The sequence below is a fragment of the Hypanus sabinus genome, chromosome 1, assembly GCF_030144855.1.
Source record: "Hypanus sabinus isolate sHypSab1 chromosome 1, sHypSab1.hap1, whole genome shotgun sequence".
In the NCBI taxonomy this organism is placed as follows: domain Eukaryota; kingdom Metazoa; phylum Chordata; class Chondrichthyes; order Myliobatiformes; family Dasyatidae; genus Hypanus; species Hypanus sabinus.
This window is the reverse complement of record NC_082706.1, coordinates 129046100-129070415: the sequence shown is the minus strand read 5'-3', so window position 1 is coordinate 129070415 and position 24316 is coordinate 129046100. Positions and strand designations below refer to the sequence as shown.

Genomic DNA, 24316 nt, shown 5'->3' with positions numbered 1-24316 from the left:
ACTGCTCATTCACCTGGTTATTCAACATACCACAGGCTCTCTCTCTCTCTCTCTCTCTACCCCCCAAGTAAAGGAAATGAGGTCCCCGTTTCACAGTGAAAGGGGAGACAAACAACTTGCTGATTTATGATGTTAAAAGTCTGTTGCGTTGCTTTTTCTGAGCTCTGCACCCAGAGAGTTGGCCCCAGGGCTCAGGTCTTTGGACATACACCACACAGCAGCTAACCCACTGCTCCCGATGTTCCATGTTCTCCCATGACGCCTCAGTCAGGGACACCGACCTTGAATGGAGAGCCACGAAAATCTGGCACCCTGAAGGCAAGCTAGTCTTCCAGGCCGTGTTCCTGGGATATCAAAAAGCAGCCAGTCGTGAGGCCCTGAGAGTGCGGCCCATTCCCGCAAAGAAGTCAGAGTGTAACTCCAGGTCAGGGTCTTCAAAAGCCCAAAAACAACAGATTGTAGGTTTTTACATCACATACAAAATGCTGGAGGAACACAGTGAGTCAGGCAGCATCTATGAAGGGCAAAATCAAAGGTTGAAGCCCGAAAGTCTGAAGACTGAACTGTCCAGAAAATGGTGGTTGGAGCTCTGATGTCTGCAGGTCTGGAAGTGCAGGCCAGAGAGTCTGGGGCCAAGGTCTGGAGGCCTGGAGACAGTCCATCCTGGGGTTGAAGGCCTGCATATGCAAAGGGGGTTGATGCTGCCACTATGCTGCTCTGTGTTGGGCTGAACATTGTGGGCATACTACGTTGGCACTGGAATGTGAGATGACACTTCTGGACTGCACCCAGCACACACTTGGGTGTGTTGTTTATTAATGCAAATGATGCATTTCACTGTATGTTTTGATGTACATATGACAATTATATATGAATCTCAAACAGTTAATGTTTGGGCCAAGACCTTTATCAGGTCTCAGCCCAAAACTGCAACTGTTTATTCCCCTTCATAGATACTGCCTGACTTGCTGAGTTCCTCCAGCATTATGTGTGTGTTGCTCAAGATTTCCAGCATCTGCAGAACTCTTAAGTTTATGACTACAAGCAGGAGATTGGTTTCTGTTTAGTCCATCACACCTATTGGGGCACTGGCCACTGACAGCAGCTCGCCAGGTTCCTCTGTCCTAGGCCTGCCTTTCAAGTTATCCCCCAGGTGTAGCCTAACTTTGAAAATCCTTCTTCTCCCCGGTATGAAGTCTTTGGAGCTTTTGTTGACATTTCTGTAGCTCTAGATTTTTACACGATGGGGTTGAAGCCCATGCTCAACCCTCCTCCTTTCATAGCTAGGCTTGGGACTGTCCACGACAGTTAATTTCTGTCCTGATACCATCAAATAATAAATGCAATAACTCTCAAAACTTAGTACCCTAAAGTTCTCCTTTCTGGCCTTCCCTCTGACAAAAAGTGCACTTCCCAGATTTGGTCACATATAATATCCCGTTCTTTCAGTAACTCTTCCTTATTTATAAAAACAGATCCTATATCATCCAGTAATATTTCAAATCTAAGCTCGCCATAGTCTTAATCCAAATCTTACAATTGCCTTTAACATTGAAAATATATTTCATACTTCACTAAAATAATTACATACACCAAAAGATGTGCTCAAATCTTAGTCTCTGACCAACATTTCTCTTGAATAACCAAGAAATATTTTGATCAAATCACTGCCGAGTTTCCCACACTACCATAGTAACTACACAATGAAATTACTTAGTTGGCCAGAGATCATGCAATGTGTACTTTTTCTAATTTAAAGTGATTCATAAGGGAACTTTCCATAGCACAAAGATATCTCACTTTTTCCAATCATACAGCACTGAAACAGGCCATCCAACCTATCTAGTCCCTGACAATCCAGTTTCTACCTGTGCACTTGTATCATACCTCTCTCATCCTTGTATCTTCATTTCAAAAACAATGTTCAGCAGATAATCTCTAAAATCAACAATTTAATAAAGATAAATCACAACTCAAGCACTTTTCACTTGGTCATCTGAATAGTCCATCAGCACTTACAGTAAGTTTCAGGCAAGTCACTAAGAATATCTGGTGGCACTGTCCATTCAACTCTTACATACTCAACCAAGTTCAGTAAAGATAAGACAGAAATAAACAAGCCAAAGCACAGCAGACCTTGATATTCCATCTAATCTTAACATTCCAAAACACAGGCAAGTGAGAGCAGCTCAAGATTTAACTTATTTCTCTTATTTCTTGTTGTAGAGATGAAGATGCATCATTAAATCACAAACAAACTGAAGCCACCACTGGACCGACAATAAATATTGGATTTTAGTGAAACTGACATGGACATTCATTCTCACATGCATGACTGGACTACACAATCTATGGAATTCAAGGGTTTAAATTTGCAAGTGTAAAACCTGTAAATCCTAAGAAAAAGATGCTGAGTAGTGCCACTTTCTCCAGAATTGAACTCAAAAGAGAAACTGTCCTCATTATGAATTAAGTGACCTTTTTAATGCATGCATGAAAAAGGGAGCAACAGCGGGCCATCAGGGTCATCAACCCTGTCACACCATTTAATACGGCCATGGCTGATCTATACTAAGCTCAACTTTTCTTCTGTGCCATTCATTCCCCCATAACCCTCTATTCCACAAACTGTCAAAAATTTAAATACTTAACCCTGCCTCTAACACCCGCTGTAGAGATTCACCAACCTGTACCTAACTTAGCTTTAAATGACAAGCCCTTGTAGTTATGTCTTGATTTTGAGAATTTTCCATTTGTGATAACATCCTAGCATCTACTCTGTCAAGCCTTGCTAGGACCTTGTATTTGAATAAGTTCAACTCTCATTCATCTAAACTTCACCCTATGTTTGCATGCAGATGTGGTAATGATAGACCTAAAACTGGAGAAACTGAACAGAAATCATGGAGGAAGAAAAAGCAAAGGTCTAACTGAATAAATGGAACTACTATTTTCTTAATTTACAGCAAATCCTATAAAAATTATACTAACAAATACACTTGTATCACATACAGTACCTGAACAGTAGGGCTAAGAACAATAGAAATATTCTGGATGTTCATTTTTGTTTCACTTTCTTTTTCAATGACATGGTTCATATGGATAATAAGCCAAGAAAAGAGAAGGTAATTAGGTGCAGGCAGTTCTTTTAGCAGACGCTGGCACTCCTGGACTTTTTCGCTGTCCGTGCCTTTCCCGCACGCATCCTCAAACTTCATCAAAAGTTCCTTGGTAAGAATATTTTCTGGCAACTCACGAAGGTATTGTTTCAAGAGGCTGGCCACTGTATTTGCATCATAATCATCCAGATTTGGCGACTCTTCACGATCATATACAATTTTTAATTCATCTACTTTTGATTTGGTTCCTAAGGCAGAGAAAGTAAATACAAAAAACAGAATATTCATTATTTCAATGAAAATTAATTTTACATATTGGCAATAAATGGAATATCAATACAAAATTTCCCTGGATGCTAAACAGTGTAACAAAATCCAGTTACATGACTGGAAATTTCTTGTTTTGCAGGCTTTAGGAGACTCTGTAAACCTATAATTTAGAGCTAGGCCAGTATCACTTAATTCTTAACAGCACAAAACAGGGTAATCACCTTAAGATCCTGACGGCCTGTTTACAAATGGAGCAGCTGCAGCCCACCTCTAGCAGTCCTGTTGTCCTGTTGTGCAAGACAGGATGCAATTGCTACCATCCACACCATTTGCTCCAGACAGAACATTAACTGCCTTCACAGACAGCTAGTGCACATTGCTAACACTCCACACCGAATCATGCTCAATTCCTTTTAGATGGTTCCATTAGCACTCTCATTCCTGAAAATGCAACCCGAGTTCCAATAGGCCAGGAGTTCCCAACCTGGGGTCCACAGACCCCTCAGGTAATGTTAGGCATCCTCTGCAGAATATAGGTTGGGAACCCCTGTAATAGATGGACTAACCCCAAATGGGCAATATACTGGTACAAGTGGTAGCAGTTTCAAAAACTGACCTGAAACTAAATTTGTACCTTATACTACATTACTGATTGTCAAAATCTATATTTAGACTACAGAATTTCAGTTTGCTTTTTTCTCCACTTTAGATTTTCATTTCCCAAGTTAGTTTTACCCTCCACTGCCAGGTAGCTAAGATGCTAACCTAACATCTCAAATAAAAAGCATAATGTTTAATTTAAATAAATCTATGTCTTCATTATGGTCTCAATTAGAACTACCTAATGTATCTTAAGAAGAATGTAAGACACATTGCTGATCCTTTTTGAGCTCCCTGCATCCTAAGATCACACCACACCATTTGGGAAAACAAGTCCAAAAAAAAAATCAGATTTTATTCTTGGCCAAATGATAGCTAGTAATTCAGTGCAGTAAGCAAGCAAGCAAGTTTATTTGTATAGCACTTTTCAAACAAAGGCAGTTCAAACTGCTTTACATAGAACAAGATATAAAAATCAAACAGCAAATTTCAGACATTATATAAAAGAATAAAATCACAAAAAATAGATATGATATATAGAAATTACAGTGCAGGAGATTCTAATTAAAAGCTACAGCAAAAAGTTTTAAGCCTCGATTTACGAGCTTAAAGTTGGGGCAGACTTCAGATCCTCTGGAAGGTTATTCCAAATATGTAGAGAATAGTAACTAAAAGCTGCTTCACACATTTGGTTTTTACCCTGGGGATGGTAAGCTGATCTGCCCCAGACAATCTGAGAGCTTGAGAAGAATCATAATGCAGCAAGAAATCGAAGATGTATTTTGGCCATAGACCATTTGGTGCTTTATAAACCAGTAGCAACATTTTAAAATCAATCCTCTGATGGACAGGAAGCCAGTGTAGCGATCTGAGAACTGGAGCTATATGTTCTACTTTCTTGCTGTTAGTGAGGATTCTAGCAGCAGTATACTGAATGAGCTGCAGCTGTCTGAGGGATTTTTTTTATATAAACAGAGACCTGCGAAAATGCCATTACAGTAGTGAAGCCTACTAAAAATAAAAGCACAAACAAGTTTTACTAGATCATGCTGAGACATACAGTGCCTAGAGAGGGGAGACTCGCTGCATGGGCACCTGCCGATCTCCCATACAACCTTGCCCAGGCCTGCGTCCCAGAGAAGGCGCAGATCCATGGTCTCACAAGACTAACGGATGCCACACATATAAGCCCTTTAAACTCTCGCTATATTTTTAAGATGGTAGTAGGCTGACTTTGCAATTGTCTTAATGTGGCAGTTAAAATTTAAGTCGGAGTCCATCACAACACCGAGGATTCTGGCTTGGTTTGTGGTCTGTAGTAACAAGTGAGCACTTAACTTTTAATCATTCTATTTTGGCACCAAACATAAATATTTCAGTTTGCACTTTGTTTAACTGGAGGACATTTTGGCTTGTCCAATCAGTGATTTGTTCAATACAGTTTTGTAGTGATTGTATGGCACCATATTCAGTGATTTGTTTAATAGCTAAAACATTTTTTTGCAAGAGGGGCAAGTTTCCTCTATGCAGAGATTTGTATGTGCCTGGAAGAGGTTAGGAGGCATAATAGCTGAAGCAGGTGGTTTGATGGGGTTTAAGAGGCTTTAATATACACACTTAAATACGAAGGGAACAGATGGATTTGGGTGACACACAAGAGGAAGACGCAGTATAAATTAGCTTCAAGATTGGCATGTTGTGGGTCAAGTGGACTGTCCAGTGCTAGGTTCCATCAAAATCATCACACTTCTCTGGGTGAAGATAAAAAAAGATTAAAAAATTATTGCTGATGCAACATAGTTGATTCAGAGTAACTAACTACAAATGTAAATCAATCAGCATCTGATCATCTAGAGGAAGCATAGATCTAACAGATTAATTTTAAACCATAAATTTAATCACCTTATAGTTTCATCTTACATAACAAGAAAATTCATGCAATGAAAAGGTTTTAGAAGCAAGTTCTAATTTTGCATAATTTCTCTCTTCAACAAAAACAGTGAACAACCCAAACTAAGCTGAAACCATACCTGATACCCTATAAATGCCTTCACTCTTCATGCCATAATCTTCAATATAGTCAATGCATTCCCGAAAAACTGCTGGTAGCTGGATCCCATCATATAGCATAGTCCTCTCAGCAGCCTCAGCCAATGGAATACCAAAGATAGGCCGGAAGGAAGGAGGAGTATCCATCAGAACTGGTTCCTGCTCTGGAACAGGTTTTTTCTTTTTCTTTTTCTCTTTCCACTGTTTAACAACATCAGCTGCGGTTATATCTTTGGACTTTTTCTCCTTGTGTTTGTCCTCTTTATGCTTTTCCTCTTTGTGCTTTTCTTCCTTTGGCTTTTCTTTGATCTTAAAATCTTTTTCTTTCTTCTTGGAGAAACTAGGCTTTTTGAAGACATGGATACCTTTTGGTCTTTTCATCTTTGATGGGCTCTCTGCTTCATCACCTGAACTGTCCTCTTGGAAGGCTGCATACCCCTCAGCTATGTAAGTAAGGAAAATAAGGTCCATGTTATTTTTGTTTTATAATCTGCTGCTTTCTCAGACCTCTCCAGGACACAAACCTATACCGTGAATCATTCGTGCAAAATGCAAAAATTCTTAAACCTCCATCATAACTCGATAAAAGTATGGTGATTACCTTAAATCCACTTTCCAAACTGATTCCCACTTCTTGGAATTTGTCATACCCCCAAAATTCTATCAATATTAATCTTGAATATACTATCTAGCAGATTACCCATTGTTTTCTGAACTGTACAATGCCAAAAATTTAAAAGGTGTCCCAGTAACTCAATTCTAAATGGACAATTTACTATCTTGAGCCTATAGCCAAATAATTCTATATTGTCCATTCATCCTTCAAAAAAAAAATTAGGCTTCAAAATGTCAAACTCCAGAGTGCTGTATTGACAGACTATCTCTGTTCAATCTCTAGAAGAAAATCACATCCAATGAACTAATCTACTGATTCAACATTACACTAGTTCCAAGACAAGCATATCCTTCAATAAAGAGCAAAACTACACACAGTACATCAGATGCTGACTTAAAATCATGTGGAATCACAGGAAGGTTTCCTCACTCCTGTATGCCACTTTGCAATAATGACAGTCATTTGCTTCTTAATCACTTGCTCTATCTACATACACATCGATATTCTTCTGTACACCAATTTTTACCAGTTTCTCATCATCCAAAAATACCTTTCTATTCTATAGTACAACTACAATAATTTACTGTCTGCAAAATATGGCTCATATTGTTTCTGCTCACCATGATGAGAATGCCAGTATTGAGAAGTCAAATGTTTTCCATTTCAGAACAAACTGTAGAGTGGTGACATATTATATAAATTATTTGTTTTATCTCACTTCAGCCTTAGTGAAATATCTAATAATGAAGTCAGTTTATATTGTAGGTTCAACCCCATTAGCAGCTGAATTGAGAACTAAACACACAACCTTCACAGTAAATTTTTTGAGTGGAGTAAAAAAAAAACAATCAAGATCCAGGGATTACAAAGATTACTTTACCCCTCCTGTCCATCCACTACGTTCCTCACACTATCAGTTAAATCAGAGTAACAGTCCTGGTGTATTTTTATGGTCATAGTAAACATATCATGATCCTTGGTGAACAATACTTACTTCTTTTTTCTTTCTTTTTAAATTTGCCTTTTTTCTTTGTGTGCTCCTTTTCATCGTCAGACACTATATCAACAGACTCATGCAGGCCTTCATGAGGAGGTGAAACTTCACCTGTTCGATACAATCCTGGGAATTTTGTAGGACTTATCTCCTCGGAGCTTGGAGTACGAGCTAGGCCACTGCCATGCTCAGCCCTGCGATGTTCACTGGGACTGCTCGTTGGTGGCAGGAAACATTCAGTCATTGTTGCACCTGGGAATTTCTCCCTTTCATTACCTGTCCATAACACCTGAGAATGCAAGAAGTGGTATTACACAAAAACAATTCCATAATGATCTAAAAAAGTTTACAATATGACAATCTGGAAAAGAGAAACCATTTTCTCTTTCCAATTTACGTTTAGGCAGGTACCAATTGCAGAAATTAGTTGGTAGGTTAATTGGTCGTCGTAAATTATCCCATGATTAGGCTGAATTCAGTCAGGTTGCTTGGGCGGCACGGGTCGAAGAGCCAGAAAGGCATATTCTGTGCAATATCTCAATAAATAAATAAATTATTAAAGTGTGTAACAAACCTTTTAGATCCTCCCTTTCTCCAAGCAACAAAAAAATTATGAGAAATACATTATCAAGAGACAGAGGATAAAAGGGAGATGTAGATTAAGTCAGTGGTCCCCAACCATCGGGCCACGAAGCATGTGCTACTGGGGTCTGAGGGAACAATATGATTTGGTTATATGAAACAATATAAGTCAGCTGCACCTTTCCTCATTCCGTCATGCCCACCGTTGAACTTGAATGCACACGAGGTCATCAGTCGGTCATTAACCTATAACTACTCAATGCGTAAAAACAAACACGCTTGAGACTTTCTTTGGAAGAGGTGGTAGGGACATAAAAGGCCTAATGATTCGCAGACAGCTGAAGCCGAGACTGCAAAAAAAAAAGCTTCCTTCAACAGAAAATACGACGAGTTGTACATAAAATATGGCTTTAATGCGACCGGTGAATTGCACACTCCAAGCCCCGTGTGTGTGATAAGTGGAGACAAGCTGTTTAATGAGGCAATGAAGCCCTCAAAACTGCTTCAGCACCTTGAGTCCAAGCACCCTGCAGTTACAGACAAACCTGTTGAGTTTTTTGAGCAGAAAAAACGTAAGCGTGACAGAAACAAGTGCTGAGAGCCACCACCTCCACAAATGCTGCTGCTCTGAGAGCGTTGTACTTAGTGGCTAGCCGTATTGTTAAGGCTAAGAAGCCTTTTACTGTCAGTGAAGAACTGATTCTGCCTGCTGCCAAGGACATGTGCCGTGAACTGTTGGGAGAAGCTGCAGCTAACAAGATGGCACAGGTTTCTCTTTCAGCTACCACAGTTTCAAGGAGAATCAATGACATAGCAAAGGACATTGAAGCACAGCTGTTGGAACGGCTTAACAAGTCACTATGTGACAAAGAGTGGATAGCAAAACTCGCTTATCTGAATGACATCTTCAACCTGCTCAATGAACTCAATTTGTCACTTCAGGGGAGAATCACAACTGTCTTCAAGTTGGCAGATAAAGTGTCTGCTTTCAAAGCCAAACTGGAACTGTGGGGACAGCGAGTGGACAGGGGCATATTTGACATGTTCCCAACATTAGCTGGGATTTTGGGAGAGACTGAGGCTGCACCGTTCCTCTCACAGCTGGTGCGCGATCACCTATCTCCACTGTCGACAGATTTCAAGCGTTACTTCCCAACCGTAAATGACCCAGGACATGCAAAGGAATGGGTCCATGACCCATTTGTGAATGTCCCCGGTGAATCATCCATGTCAGCGCAAGAAGGTCAACTCCTCGAGCTTGCAAATGATGGTGGGCTGAAAAGTATGTTTGACATAACATCTCTACCAGCATTCTGGATCAAAGTCAAGGCTGAATATCCTGAGATAGCCACGAAAGCACTGAAAACATTGCTTCCATTTCCAATATCATATCTCTGCAAGGCGGGGTTTTCTGCAATGAACACAGCGAAAACTAAATTGCGAAATAGACTGGACATATGGAACCCCCTTCGAGTATTACTGTCTCCCATCACCCCTCAATGGGACTGTCTTGTTGTAGGGAAACAAGCCCAGGGGTCCCACTGATTCAGTGATATTGGTGCGTTGCAATGATTTTATATGTTCATGCCAGGAAAATACGTGCTGTATGTTTAATATTAAATTTGTTAGATAAACCTTTTTAGAAATAAAATTGAGTGTATTAGCCACTTGAAAGTGACTTTACAGTTGACTTATCACCTATATTCTGGTCGTGATCAACACCCACCCCTCATCAGCCAGTCCGCTAGAATATTGTCAATATTAAACCAGTCCGTGGTGTAAAAAAGGTTGGGGACCAGTGGATTAAGTGAGCAACATAGAAACAGAATAAAATATGGAAAAGCTTTTTCACAAATGACAATGAACTAGAATACTCTGCCTAAAAGCATGCAGACTCAGAATTAGAATCAGAATCAGGTTTATTATCACCGGCACGTGACGTGAAATTTGTTAACTTAGCAGCAGCAGTTCAATGCAATACATAATCTAGCAGAGAGAGAGAAAAAAAACCATAATAAACAAGTATATTAATTACATATATTTAATAGATTTTTTTTAATGTGCAAAAAACAGAAATACTGTATATTAAAACAAATCAGGTAGTGTCCAAAGCTTCAATGTCCATTTAGGAATTGGATGGCAAAGGGGAAGAAGCTGTTCCTGAATCGCTGAGTGTGTCTTCAGGCTTCCGTATCTCCTACCTGATGGTAACAGTGAGAAAAGGACATGCCCTGGGTGTTGGAGGTCCTTAATAATGGATGCTGCCTTTCTGAATCATGCTCCCCAAAGATGTCTTAGGTACTTTGTAGGCTAGAGCCCAAGATGGAGCTGACTAGATTGACAACCTTCTGCAGCTTCTTTCGGTTCTGTGCAGTAGCCCCTCCATACCAGACAGTGATGCAGCCTGTCAGAATGCTCTCCACAGTACAACTATAGAAGTTTTTGAGTGTATTTGTTGACATGCCAAATCTCTTCAAACTCCTAATGAAGTACAGCCACTGTCTTGCCTTCTTTATGACTACATCGATATGTTGGGACCAGATTAGTTCTTCAGAGATCTTGACACCGAGGAACTTGAAGCTGCTCACTCTCTCCACTTTCGATCTATGAGGATTGGTATGTGCTCCTTCGTCTTACCCTTCCTGAATTCCACTATCAGCTCTTTCATCTTACTGACATTAAGTGCCAGGTTGTTGCTGCAGCATCATTCCACTAGTTGGCATATCTCACTCCTGTACGCCCTCTCACCTCCTGAGAGTCTACCAACAATGGTTGTTATCAGCAGCAAATCTGTAGATGGTATTTGAGCTATGCATAGCCACACAGTCACAGGTATACAGAGAGTAGAGCAGTGGGCCGAGCTATCAGTGAGGAGGATATGTTATCACCAATCCGCACAGACTGTGGTGTTCCGGTTAGGAAGTCGAGGATCCAATCACAGAGGGAGATACAGAGGCCCAGGTTTTGCAAGTTCTCAATCAGGATTATGAGAATGATGGTATTAAATGCTGAACCAGTCAATGAACAGCATCCTGACATAGGTGTTTGTGTTGTCTAGGTGGTCTAAAGCTGTGTGGAGAGCCACTGAGACTGCGAGTCTGCCGTTGACCTAATGTGGCAACAGGCTAATTGTAATGGTTCCAGGTCCTTGCTGAGGCAGAAGTTCAGTCTAGTCATGACCAACCTCTCAAAGCATTTCATCGCTGTTGATCTGAGTGCTACCAAGTGATGGTCATTAAGGCAGCCCACATTACTCTTCTTAGGTACTGGTAATAATTGTTGCCCTTTTGAAGCGAGTGGGAACTTCTGCCCATAGCAGTGAGGGGTTGAAAATGTCCTTGAATACTCCCGCTAGCTGGCTGGCACAGGTTTTCAGAGCCTTACCAGGTACTCCATCGGGACCTTCTACCTTGCAAGGGTTCACTCTCTTTAAAGACAGTCTAACATCGGCCTCTGAGACAGAGATCACAGGGTCATCAGGTGCAGCTGGGATCTTCACAGCTGTAGCTGTGTTCTCCCTTTCAAAGCAGCGTAGAAGGCATAGTGAAGAATTGCTGCCATTCATACTATTGGGTTTCACTTTGTAGAAAGTAATGCACCCTGCCAGAGTTGCATGCATCTGATATCGCCTCCAACCTTATTCGAAATTGTCTCTTTGCCTTTGAAATAGCCCTCCGCAAATCATACCTAGTTTTCTGGTACAGGTCTGGGATGCCAGACTTGAATGCCATAGATCTAGCCTTCAGCAGATAACTTACCTCCTGGTTCATCCACAGCTTTTGGTTTGTGAATGTACATTAAGTCTTCGTAGGCACGCACTCATCCACACAAATTTTAATGAATTTTAATGAACAACTGCAGCATACTCATCCAGGTTCAAAGATGAATCCCTGAAAACAGTCCAGTCCACCGATTCAAAGCAGTCCTCCTGTGCTTCCCTTGTCCAAACCTTCTTGGTCCTCACTGCTGGCCGTCTCTGCCTGTACTTGAGGGAGTGTTGTTTCCCTGGTATTGCAAATGATCTGTTGATGGTCATCACTTTCAAAAGACAACTAGGTAAACAGTGGATACAGATTCAAACTTACAGGAGGATGGGGAAAAGGAATGTTCATGCAGAAAGCTGGCAAGGGATTGATGAGCTGAATCTGTGTGGAAATATTCCATAACTTTTCAGTGTACTATAGATTACTAATAAATTTACACCAACTACCCATTCTTCACAACAAAGATGATAACAGTATGACATTAGTTGACAGCGAAGTAATGATTTTATGTTCTTAGAAATTAGCTTTCAACAAGTATCTTTGATGACTGGAGAAATTTTAAAATTCTATTCAAAATTATAAATAATCAGGAAGCAACTACTTTTCTCAAATACAGGTTCGCCCACTATTCAAAGGTAAAGCGTTCCTCTGAAATGTCATAAAGTGAAGAAGCCATTTCCCACTTATTTATATGGGAAAAATTTGTGACCATTCACAGACCCAGAAAAATAACCTACCAAATCATGCTAAATAACACATAAAACCTAAAATAACAGTAATGTATAGTAAAAGCAGGAATGATCTGATAAATACACAGCCTATATAAAGTAGGAATACTTTTCTGCAATTATTGTAGCACTGTCTACCATAAAGAAAATCTCACGCAAGCACTCTCGGCAAAAACACTTGGCGCAAGCTCTTTCGGCAGAAGCACTCTTTCCAGTAACCTTTAAGTTATGAAGCTGCCAAATCATACCAAATAACACATAAAATACACAGCCTATATAAAGTAGAAAGAATGTACGCCCAGTGTAGTTTCACTTACCGGAATCGGGAAGACAGCGAGCACACTGATGATGGTGTGTTAGGCTGAGTTGTCAGAGGCTGGAGTAGTGGGACACTGGGGTGTCATCTTATCATCATCTGCTTCTGTCATCTCATCGTCATCTGCTTCTGTCAGGGCAGGCAGGTCACATTCTGCTATGTCTGCCTGCCTCGATGTCTAAGGTTGAGGTTCACCGTCTGCTGTGGCTGATGTGGAAGGCTTGAAATATGACAATATTCTTGACTGCTTAGCCTCGCGCATTTTTCTATCATACAGTTCTTTGTAAGCACTCAAACCATCCCGCAAATATGCCCTAAACCTACGCACCCTTTCAAAATTAAAGTCATTCTTTTCTGCAATCACTGCAGTGCTGTCAATCACAGCGAAAATCTCACGCAATTGCTTCACATTCAGTTCCTGGATGACTTCATTTTCGGGCCATTCACTACTGCGTTCGGCTTCAATTGTTATCCTTTCCTCTTCATCAGCTCTTCATCTGTCATTTCTTGGTCATGGGATGCTAAAACCTCTTCAACATCATTTTCGTCAACTTCCACAAACCCAGCCTCCTTAGGCAAACTCACTATGGTCTTACTTTGTTCACCACGATCGAAATGCTTTATTATGCCTAGTTTTACGCTAAGTGTAACATCTTTACCCACTCTTTTAGGCTTTTCCAATACCTTAGAACTCATCTTGCTAATGGATGCACAAAGTATATTGAGATAAAGAACAGATGCTCACAGGCATGTGCTTAAGCAATGGTGGCTAGAATGCAGTGCCGGGGGAGGAGCTTGGCTGCTTGGTGCACACGCATCTTTTTTCTTAACAGGGAAAACACCTTCCGTTAGCAAAAACAGGTAACTAATGTAGGTCTTTCGTAACAGTCGTAAAGCAAACGTTCGAAAAACGGGAGACGCCTGTATTACTGGAAATACTGCAGCAAAGAGGAAGTTCACCAAGTTAGTCCACTGATTACATTATACAGCTTGAGGCAATGATACCTGTAGACAGAAAGTCATACAAGGTCATGGGCTAATTATTTATAGGCATCCATTAGTCTCGAGAGACCATGGATTTGTGCCTTGGAAAGTTTCCAGGGCGCAGGCCTGGGCAGGGTTGTATGGGAGAATGGCAGTTGCCCAGGCTGCAAGCATCCCCTCACCATGCCACTGATGTTGTCCAAGGGAAGGGCAAGGGCCGATATAGCTTGCACCGGTGTCGTCGCAGAGCAATGTGTGGTTAAGTGGTCAAGGACACAACACGCTGCCTTAGCTGAGGCTCGAACTAGCGACCTTCAGATCACTAGACCAACTCCTTAACCATCTGGCCACACGCCAACACAGGGCTAATTACTGGTACAGTAAATATTAAAAACTTGGTAAATAATCAAATTGAGAAATGAAGTTATTTCCAAATTTCAGAAATTTTTCTTTTAAACAACCATGTTATTGTCAGTTACCTTTTCTCATTAGCATTTTACAAGTCCAAAGTTAGAAACATTTGAGTTAATAATTAACAGGATGTTCGCTTTTTTCTGAGGGCACTTACAACATGGACAGAATATACTGTATATGCAACTAAAACTTCAGATGAAGGATGGGAAGGTTTGTGACAGCGTACAGTCTGTGACCCTCAAACTACATAGCCTACTACAGACATATTTGCAGATACTTAGTATTTCTGGCTACAAGGAGTTTATCTAAGCCATCCTCTTCTTTGAGGCTAATAATTTGAGACCTTCTTGGAAGGAGAAACTGAGCACATTTCATCTTGCTCCAAGGATCAATCACTGATAATCATGCAATCCAAAGCAAAAAACAAAACTTGCTGGTTCATTATTTTGCTTTGGAGTTCCTTCTTGATGTCAAGTCCCATTAACTGCAGCAGCAAAAGACTCTGCATGGTATTCCAGAGTCAGCTTCCATCCACTTGACTCTTGTCTCAACAGCTCTGAGGAGGAAATTCAATGTTCATCTTCAATGCACTGCACCAGTGCAAAAGGGAAATAAACCTAAGTGAGGGTACAGTTGATCAGAAGGGCAACAGCAATGACATCCATAAATCTGACCATCAGCATTTGGGAAACAAATAGAAGTTTATCCTGAATGAACTTGTTTTATCTGCTCTTGTCTAGGTGCACAATTCCATCTGCAGAGCAGCTGGAGTTAACATACAGCTGACATCTTTAACCTTTTCAACTAGTAAATCCAAATGTAGTGTGAAGATTGCTGTCAGATGCACTTAAGGAAAAGTTGCCACTCAGAACACTTGGCCATGAGGTCAGCAACAGCAGTTAGAGCTGCTGGAAGAAAGGCAGCATAGACATTGAAAAGGTAGAATCTCTTACAAGGAGTCTGCTACAAAGAACTCCTGGCTTCACAATACTGAAGTTGCATTGCACAGCAAAATACCAATGCCATAGGAATCACAGTTGTTCCCTCCTGATTACAATAATTGCTAATGAGTCCACTGCCAATGTTTGCCAATCTGCTATAAGCTGCACTCCTTGGCAGGTTGTTTCAAACTCACAATATATCATGAATGCTTTTTCACAAAACTGTGATAAAAGATGAAATTCCTTAACAGTTGCTCATTCTAAATCCTGGAACTCCTCAGACAAGTGTACCTTTCCCAGATGGACAATACAGGTTGAAGGCAGAAATTCACCAGCACCTTCTCAAGGATAACTAGGGGATCACGGTGAAGGAGGGGGATCACGGTGAAGGAGGGGGACCGGGGGGGAGGGGGTCGTGCAGAGAGAGGGGTGACCGGGTTGGGGGGGGGGGAAGGGTTCACGCAGAGGGAGGACAGACCAGGATTAGTTTGCTTGGAGGGGTGAGGGAATGGTGGGGGTCGCACGGAGGGAAGAGCCAGCAGTGTGGAAAGGGGTCGTGCAGGGGGAGGGTACGGGTGGGGTGGTCACGAATGGAGGGACTGGCAGGGACACACGGAGGGAGGCAGAGGGTGGGCTGGGGGCAATCGTGCAGAGGGAGGATGACTGGGGGGGGGTCCAGGAGGGGTGTCATGTGGAGGGAGGGAGGACCGGGGGCAAGGGGTCACGTGGAGGGAGAGAGACTGGCGGAAAGAGGGGACGGTGGGGGTCATGCAAAGGGAGGACTGGGGAGGCTGCATGGAGGGAGTGGGACTGGACACTGATCACACAAGGGGGGAAGGGGAAGATACATGTGGAGGGTAGGGGGATAAAAGATGGGGGTCACCTAGTGGGATGGGTACCAGGGAGGGTCGTGTGGAGGGAGGGGGACAAGGGTAGTTGCTCGGGGGTAGGCTGGACCATTTTGAGGATCGCTTGGCGGAAGGGGAGACTAGTGGCAGAGGAGGGGGTCATGCGGAGGGGGGGGACGGGGGAGGGAGCCCCGGGGCATTTTGTGGGGTGGGGGAGCCAGTGGTCGCATGGAGGGAGAGGGTGAGTCTCGTGCAGGGAGGGAGCCCTGGGTAGGGTGCATGAATGGAGGGGGTCCAGGGAGGGTGGGGGTGTCATGTGGAGGGAGGGGGGTGGGGGAGTCACATGGAGAGGAATGGGGGATGCTTAGAGATAAAGGGAAAACGGGGGGGGGGGGGGGGGGGGAAGGGAGAGACGTGGAGGGAGGGGGACCGATTGAGTCGCATGGAGGTGGGGCGGGGCGAGGCGGGGAGGGGGGGGAATAGGCTGGAATGCGCGGAGGGGGGACGGAGTGGAGTCGCATGGGGGATGGGAGACCGGGTGGGGGTCGCGCGGAGGGAGGGAGACGGGGGGGGGGGGGGGGGGTTCGCGTGGGGGGAGGGATACCCGGGGGGAGGTATACCGGGGGGGGGGTCGCGTGGGGGGAGGGATACCCGGGGGGGGGTCGCGTGGGGGGAGGGATACCGGGGGGGGGGGGGGTCGCGCGGAGGGAGGGTTCGCGTGGGGGGAGGTATACCGGGGGGGGGGGTTCGCGCGGAGGGAGGGATACCCGGGGGGGGGGTCGCGTGGGGGGAGGGATACCGGGGGGGGGGTCGCGCGGAGGGAAGGTTCGCGTGGGGGGAGGTATACCGGGGGGGGGGGGGTTCGCGCGGAGGGAGGGGGTGGCACATCTCTTGGCTGGGGAGGATGATGATGGAAGTGGTTGTTTAGATCTTTAATGGGACTTTGGGTGTATGATAGTACAGAGGCGACACGGAGCCAAGCGACTCAATTCGAATCGTTTAGTGATGCGATGTGAAGCTGTGCCAAGGCGTGTGAGGGAGAAATCCAGCTGCTGCCGGTGGCGTCCATACAAGGGCTCTTCCCGACCCCCACACCCAACTGTTCTTCGTGCAAACGGGGCCGGTGTCCGTGCGACCCTCCCCGCCAGGCCTCATCCTCTGCTCCACACAGGAGATCTCCGCGCCATTCTATTTTATCTCATTCCTTCCCCTTCCCAAACATTTAAACCCGGCGCCTCACCTAATTTAATAGCAACCCCTTCCTGGGGGCTGCGTCGCCCATCTCCCGCGGAGCCGACACACCACCCGCCTCGTCCACTTCGCGGCGGCTTGGGCCCGGCGGGAGGCAGGGCTTCACGCACTCGGCAGCAGCGCGCAGGCGCGGCAGCCCGACGCCCCACGGGACTCGGGAGAGGCCTGGCGGTCCGGTGGCTGCTTTCTGGGTCGAGAACACCTTCTCCTTCAATATCAACTCCATTGCGTCCTTCACTGCCCAAACAATGACGGTTCCACCCTGCTACTCGACAGGTTCAGATTTATTACCACTAACAAATGTATTTCATGAAATGTGTTGCTTTCGGAATAGTATAGTTCATCACATTAAAATTACTATAAATTACAAAATAAATAATGGAAGAGAAGAATAGCGGGTGTACCTCCTTTGTGATGAGTAGAGGGCATGTTGCAGGTGGTGAGGACGCTTAATATGGATGCCGTCTTCTTGAGATCTTCGACGGTGGGGAGGGTTGTGTCCTGAGGGAGCTGTCCGTGTGCACGACCCTCTGCAGCCTCTTTCAATCCTGTATATTGGAGCCTCCATACTAGGCTATGATGCGACCAGTCAGAATGCTTTCCACTGTGCATCTAGAAATTAGTGTGAGTCTTTGAGATTTCAAAAGGTATATTATTCTCACATACACCAAGGTGCGGTGAAAAACATCGCTTTGCAAGCCATCCGGTAGAACAAGGGACAGCGATGACAAAATGCAGAATATAAAGTTACAGTTACAGAAAATACAGTACAAACAGGTTAAAGGCAAGGCTATAATGAGACTCATTGGAGCAGACAAGCAATAAATCTTTACTGGAAGAAACACTTTAAACAGAAGTGCAGAAGAAATAGAAGCAGAATCAAGTTTCTTTGCCGCACAAGAACCGGGTCATGCTGGTATCTTGGACAAAAAAACAAACTGCTGGAGGTATTTAATGAATCAGACAGAATATGTGTAGATAGAAGGGTGGCTGGCATTTCAAGTCAAGACTGCATATTTGCTCCACCGTTCTATAACTTTATAGCTGATGCTTTGCCTAGGTGCCACTTTCCTGCACTAATCTCACAGCCCTTCCCCCTCCCCATTGTCTTAATACATAGGGCTGTGGAAGGGGGAAACAGAAATAAATCAAAGATAGCGTGTGACAGAGATGATAGAAAGGACAGGTGGGAGATGAGGTATAATCACAGCCAGTGGGATGAGGGCAATAGAGCCCTGGTTCAGCTAAAACAGAAAGCAACAAATACTGGACTGGAAGTGTTATATTTGAATGCATGCAGCATAAGAAATAAAATGGACGATCTTGAAATTCAGCTACAGATTGGCAAGTATGACATTGTGGCCATCTCTGAAATTTGGCTAAAGGATGGCTGCCATTAGAAGCTGAATGTCCAAGGATATACAGTGTATGGAAAAGATAGGTTAACAGGCAGAGGGGGTGGTATGACCCTGTGTATAATAAATAATATTAAATCATTAGAAAGGGATGACATAGGATCAGAAGGTGTAGAGTCTCAATGGGTTAAGTTAAGAAATGGCAAGGGTAAAAGGACCCTAATGGCAGTTATATACAGGCCTCCAAACAGCAGCCGGGATGTGGATTACAAACTACAGCAGGAGATAGAAAAGGCATTTCAGAAGGGCAATGTCATGATAATCATTTTAACATGAAAGTGGATTGGGAAAACCAGGCCAGTATTGGACCTCAAGAGAGAGAATTTGTAAAATGTTGAAGGGATGGCTTTTTAGAACAGCTTGTTGTTGAGCCACTAGGGGATCAGCTGTGCTGGGTTGGGTGTTGTGCAATGATCTGGAGGTGATAAGAGAGTTTCAGGTTAAGAAACCCTTAGGGAACCGTGATCACAATATGATCGAGTTCACTTTGAAATTTGAGAAGGAGAAACTAAATTCCAATCTTGTTGGTATTTCAGTGGAATAAAGGAAATTACAATGGCATGAGAGGAGAACTGACCAAGGTTGACTGGAAAGGGACACTAGCAGGAAGGACAGCAGAGCAGCAATGACTGGACTTTCTATGAAAAGTGAGGGAAATGAAAGACAAATATATTCCAAAGGGAAGAAGGACACTACAGTGTCTGACAAGTGAAGTCAGAGCCAAAGTAAAAGCAAAAGAGAGGGCATACAAGGAAGTCAAAGCTAGTGGGAAGATAGTGGATTGGAGAGCTTTTGAAAACTTGCAGAAGGAAACTAAGAATGTCATTAGGAAAGAAAAGATGAATTATGAAAGGAAGCTGGTGACTAATAATAAAAAGATACTAAAAGCTTTTTTAAGTATATAAAGAGTAATTGAGGGTAGATATAGGACCAATAGAAAATAATGCTGGAGGTACTGTAATGAGAGACGCAGAGAAGGCAGAAGAACTAAATGCATATTTTGCATCAGTCTTCACAGTGGAAGACATCTGCAGTATACTGGACATTCAAGAGTGTCAGGGAAGTGAAGTATGTGCAGTGAAAATTACGCCTGAGAGGGTGCTCAGGAAGCTCAATGGTCTGAGGGTAGATAAATCTCCTCAACCTGACAATGCATTCTTAGGCTCTGAAAGAAGTAGCTGGTGAGATTGTGGAGACATTAACAATGATCTTTCAAGAGTTGTTAGATTCTGGCGTTGTATCAGATGTCTGGAAAACTGCAAATGTTACACCACTTTTTAAGGAGGGTGGGGGGCAGTAGAAAGGAAACTATAGACCTGTTAGCCTGACATCAGTGGTTGGGAAGTTGTTGGAATCGATTGTTAAGGATGAAATTACAGTGTACCTGGAGGCACATGACAAGATAGGCCAAAGCCAGCACAGTTTCCTGAAAGGAAAATCGTGCCTTACAAACCTACTGCAATTTTTTGAGGAAATTACAAGCAGGGTAGACAAAGGAGATGCAGTAGATGTGCTGTACTTGGATTTTCAGAAGGGCTTTGACAAGGTGCTGCACATGAGTCTGCTTAGCAAGATAAGAGCCTATGGAATTACAGGGAAGTTACTAGCATGGGTGGAACATTGGTTGATCAGTAGAAAATAGAGAGTGGGAATAAAGGGATCCTATTATGGCTGGCTGCCAGTTACCAGTGGGGTCCCACAGGGGTTGGTGTTGGGACCGCTGCTTTTTATGTTGTATGTCAATAATTTGGACTATGGGATTAATGGATTTGTGGCTAAATTTGCCGATGATACAAAGATAGGTGGAGGAGTGGGTAATGTTGAGGAAACAGAGAGCCTGCAGATAGACTTAGATAGTTTAGGGGATGGGCAAAGAAGCGACAAATGAAATGCAATGTTGGAAAGTGTATGGTCATGCACTTTGGTGGAAGAAATAAATGGGCAGACTATTATTTAGATGGGGAGAGAATTCAAAATGCAGAGATGCAAAGGGACTTGGGAGTCCTTGTGCAGGATACTCTAAAGGTTGCACAGTCTTTGACATGAATGTCCTTGACTGCATTCCATGATCAACTATTCAACATATTGGAAAAAATCATGTTACAACTGAGAAAGAATAAGGTCTTGGGAGCAGTAACAACGATGTTGCATTTCTACAATGAGGCAGAGAAGAAACTTCAATTACAGGTTCAGAGTGGTCTCTTTGCTCTCTGCCATGGGGAAATTAATTATGTCTTCTTCAACTACAATTTCCAAGTGTAAAGACATGCTTCCTAAATATCTGGGTGGCTTTTCTCCATCTAGAAGCAAAAAGATAGCATCCACATCAATTCTGAGAGAAACAGAGAGAGCAATATTAATGACAATGTCTGGCCTTTCACAACCTCACAAAGACTATCAGTTAGGCACACTTCATACTTTGAGTATAGTACTCAACTTGCATGCCTGCAGAAATTCATCTTCATTCTACTTTTGCTAAGTGATGACATGCAAGCCGTGATCTTAGCCAAGAGATCCATGACGGATCAATCCCAGTGCATATTGCTGTTGAATAAAGCTGTGACATTATCCTAACAGTCTTCTCAATCAATCTCACTGCAGTTCACTTCCAACAAGGTTCTTACTGGAATAGAGTTAATCTACAGGAGAAATGGGAAGGTATTCAATATATATCACTTCTACTCAAGAACCAAGGTTACAAAATACAGCCAACATGTCATGAATCTTTAGAACATTTCCTCAAAGTGTTTTAGAAGGAGAGTTTTCTAAAGTTTGTGAATTATGTTGTTTTGTGGCAGCACTACAGTACAATACATAAAAATACTGTAAGTTATAAGAAATATAAAAACTAAATAAGTAGTGCCAAAAGAGAGTAATAATTGATATACTGTAGCGCCTCATTTCCTAGCGTATCCGAACCGACTCACAATTAGATAGCCTACGGGGGTTTGCGAGCACAGAGCTTTGGAGCCTCTTCGCCATGGGGGGCCGGTTGACAGAGGCTTAAAAGTGAGGCTGAAGTTTTCGAATAAAGTTTTTCCTTCGACTGCAGTTACCGACTCCGTGTCGTAATTTTAGCGCTGCTTGTAGCACACCGCTACAATTGGTGACCCCGACGGTCCAAACGATTTTTGGACCAGAAATGACCGACGCCGCCTCTGTTCATGCGGTTTCGTTGAAACTGCCAGGTTTCTGGACACAGCGCCCGGACCTATGGTTCCAGCAAGCCGAAGCCCAATTCCACGTTCGCCGGATCACCTCAGAAGACACCCGCTACTACTACGTGGTGGGCTCCCTCGACCAGGACACAGCTGCCCAGGTCGCGGAGTTCGTACAGTCGCCCCCGGCAGACGGCAAGTACACGGAATTCAAAGCCCTGCTCCTCAGGACTTTCGGACTCTCACGGCGCGAGCGGGCTGCCCGTTTACTGCACCTGGATGGCTTGGGCGACAGGCCTCCATCGGCTTTAATGAATGAGATGTTGTCTCTGGCCGAGGGACACTCAGGCCTCATGTTTGAGCAGGCATTCCTGGAGCAGCTGCCCGAGGACATACGCCTGCTGCTGTCCGACGCGGATTTCAGTGACCCCCGGAAGGTGGCAGCCCGGGCGGACTTGCTGTGGAACGCCAAAAAGGTGAGCGGGGCGTCCATCGCACAGATCTCCCAGCCACGCTCCCGGCAGCAAACCAGTCCGGGCCCGGCCGCAGAGCCCACTAACCCCCGGCCCAATGACCACTGGTGCTTCTACCACCAGCGGTGGGGCGCAGAAGCCCGCCGTTGCCGCCCGCCCTGCAAGTTCCCGGGAAACGCCAGGGCCAGCCGCCGCTGATGGCTACGGCGGCTGGCCATCGGGATAGCCTCCTGTATGTGTGGGATAGAAGGTCGGGACGCCGGTTTTTGGTCGATACTGGGGCTGAGATCAGCGTTTTACCTCCGACGAGTTACGACACCAGCAGCAGGGCACCGGGTCCCCCCCTGAGGGCCGTGAATGGCAGCACAGTAAGGACCTATGGCACCCGTCAGGTGCAGCTACTGTTCGGCCCCAGCCAGTTCACGTGGGACTTCACACTGGCAGCCGTAGCCCAACCGCTTCTGGGTGCGGATTTTTTGCGAGCTCACAGCCTGCTGGTTGACCTGCCCAGGAAGAGACTGGTACACGCCGAGACCTTTCAGACGTTCTCCCTGGGCGCGGCCCAGTTGCCAGCCCCTCACCTCGGCTCCATCACGCTGTCCGACAACGACTTCACCAGGGTCCTGGCGGAGTTCCCATCGGTTCTGGCACCGCAGTTCACAGCAGCCATGCCCAGGCACGGCGTACAGCACCACATCCCGACACAGGGACCACCCCTCCATGCCCGTGCTCGGCGGCTTCCCCCGGACAAGCTCCGACTGGCGAAGGAGGAGTTCCAGAGAATGGAGGAATTGGGGATTATCCGGCGGTCCGACAGCCCCTGGGCTTCCCCCCTGCACATGGTGCCCAAAGCGACGGGGGGCTGGAGACCGTGCGGCGACTACCGCAGGCTGAACGAGGCTACCACACCGGACCGCTACCCTGTGCCGCACATTCAGGACTTTGCGGCAAACCTGCACGGCGCCCGGATCTTCTCCAAGGTCGACCTTGTCCGAGGGTACCATCAAATCCCGATGCATCCTGACGACGTCCCCAAAACGGCTCTCATCACCCCGTTTGGCCTCTTCGAGTTCCTCCGCATGCCGTTCGGCCTGAAGAATGCCGCACAGACGTTCCAGCGGTTAATGGACGCGGTGGGAAGGGACCTGGACTTCGCGTTCATCTATTTGGATGACATCCTCATAGCCAGCGGCAGTCGTCAGGAGCATCTGTCCCACCTCCGTCAACTCTGCGCCCGACTGAGTGAGTACGGTCTTACAATCAACCCTGCCAAATGCCAGTTCGGACTTGATACCATTGACTTCCTGGGCCACAGGATTACTAAAGACGGGGCAACCCCTCTGCCCGCTAAGGTAGATGCGGTCCGCCACTTCCCCCGACCCACCACGATCAAAGGCCTTCAGGAATTCGTAGGTATGGTCAATTTCTACCGCCGCTTCCTCCCTTCAGCTGCCCGGATCATGCGCCCCCTGTTCGCCCTGATGTCGGGTCCGAGCAAGAACATTACCTGGGACGAGGAGTCCGCCGCCGCTTTCGTTCAAACGAAGGAAGCTTTGGCTGACGCCGCAATGCTAGTACATCCCAGAATGGACACCCCTACCGCCCTCACAGTGGACGCATCAAACACGGCAGTCGGTGGGGTGCTGGAGCAGCTCATCGCAGGTCGCTGGCAACCCCTGGCGTTTTTCAGCAAACACCTGCGGCCACCCGAGCTCAAGTACAGTGCTTTTGACCGGGAACTGTTGGCGCTCTACCTGGCAATCCGGCATTTCAGGTACTTCCTAGAAGGTCGGC

General features: G+C 44.8%; 1 protein-coding gene across 1 annotated transcript in view; it reads right to left on the bottom strand.

Moving 5' to 3' along the window:
• ralbp1 (ralA binding protein 1) overlaps window positions 1–17615 on the bottom strand; it is a 51031-nt gene extending 33416 nt beyond the window's left edge. The window contains exons 1-4 of the mRNA XM_059976271.1: window positions 17466–17615; window positions 7649–7937; window positions 6020–6481; window positions 3018–3367 (exon numbers count right to left, since the gene is read on the bottom strand). Of these exons, the coding sequence (XP_059832254.1) occupies window positions 3018–3367; window positions 6020–6481; window positions 7649–7892 (1056 nt within the window). The 5' untranslated portion in view covers window positions 7893–7937; window positions 17466–17615. The remainder of the gene's footprint in view (window positions 1–3017; window positions 3368–6019; window positions 6482–7648; window positions 7938–17465) is intronic.
• Window positions 17616–24316: the final 6701 nt, after the last annotated feature.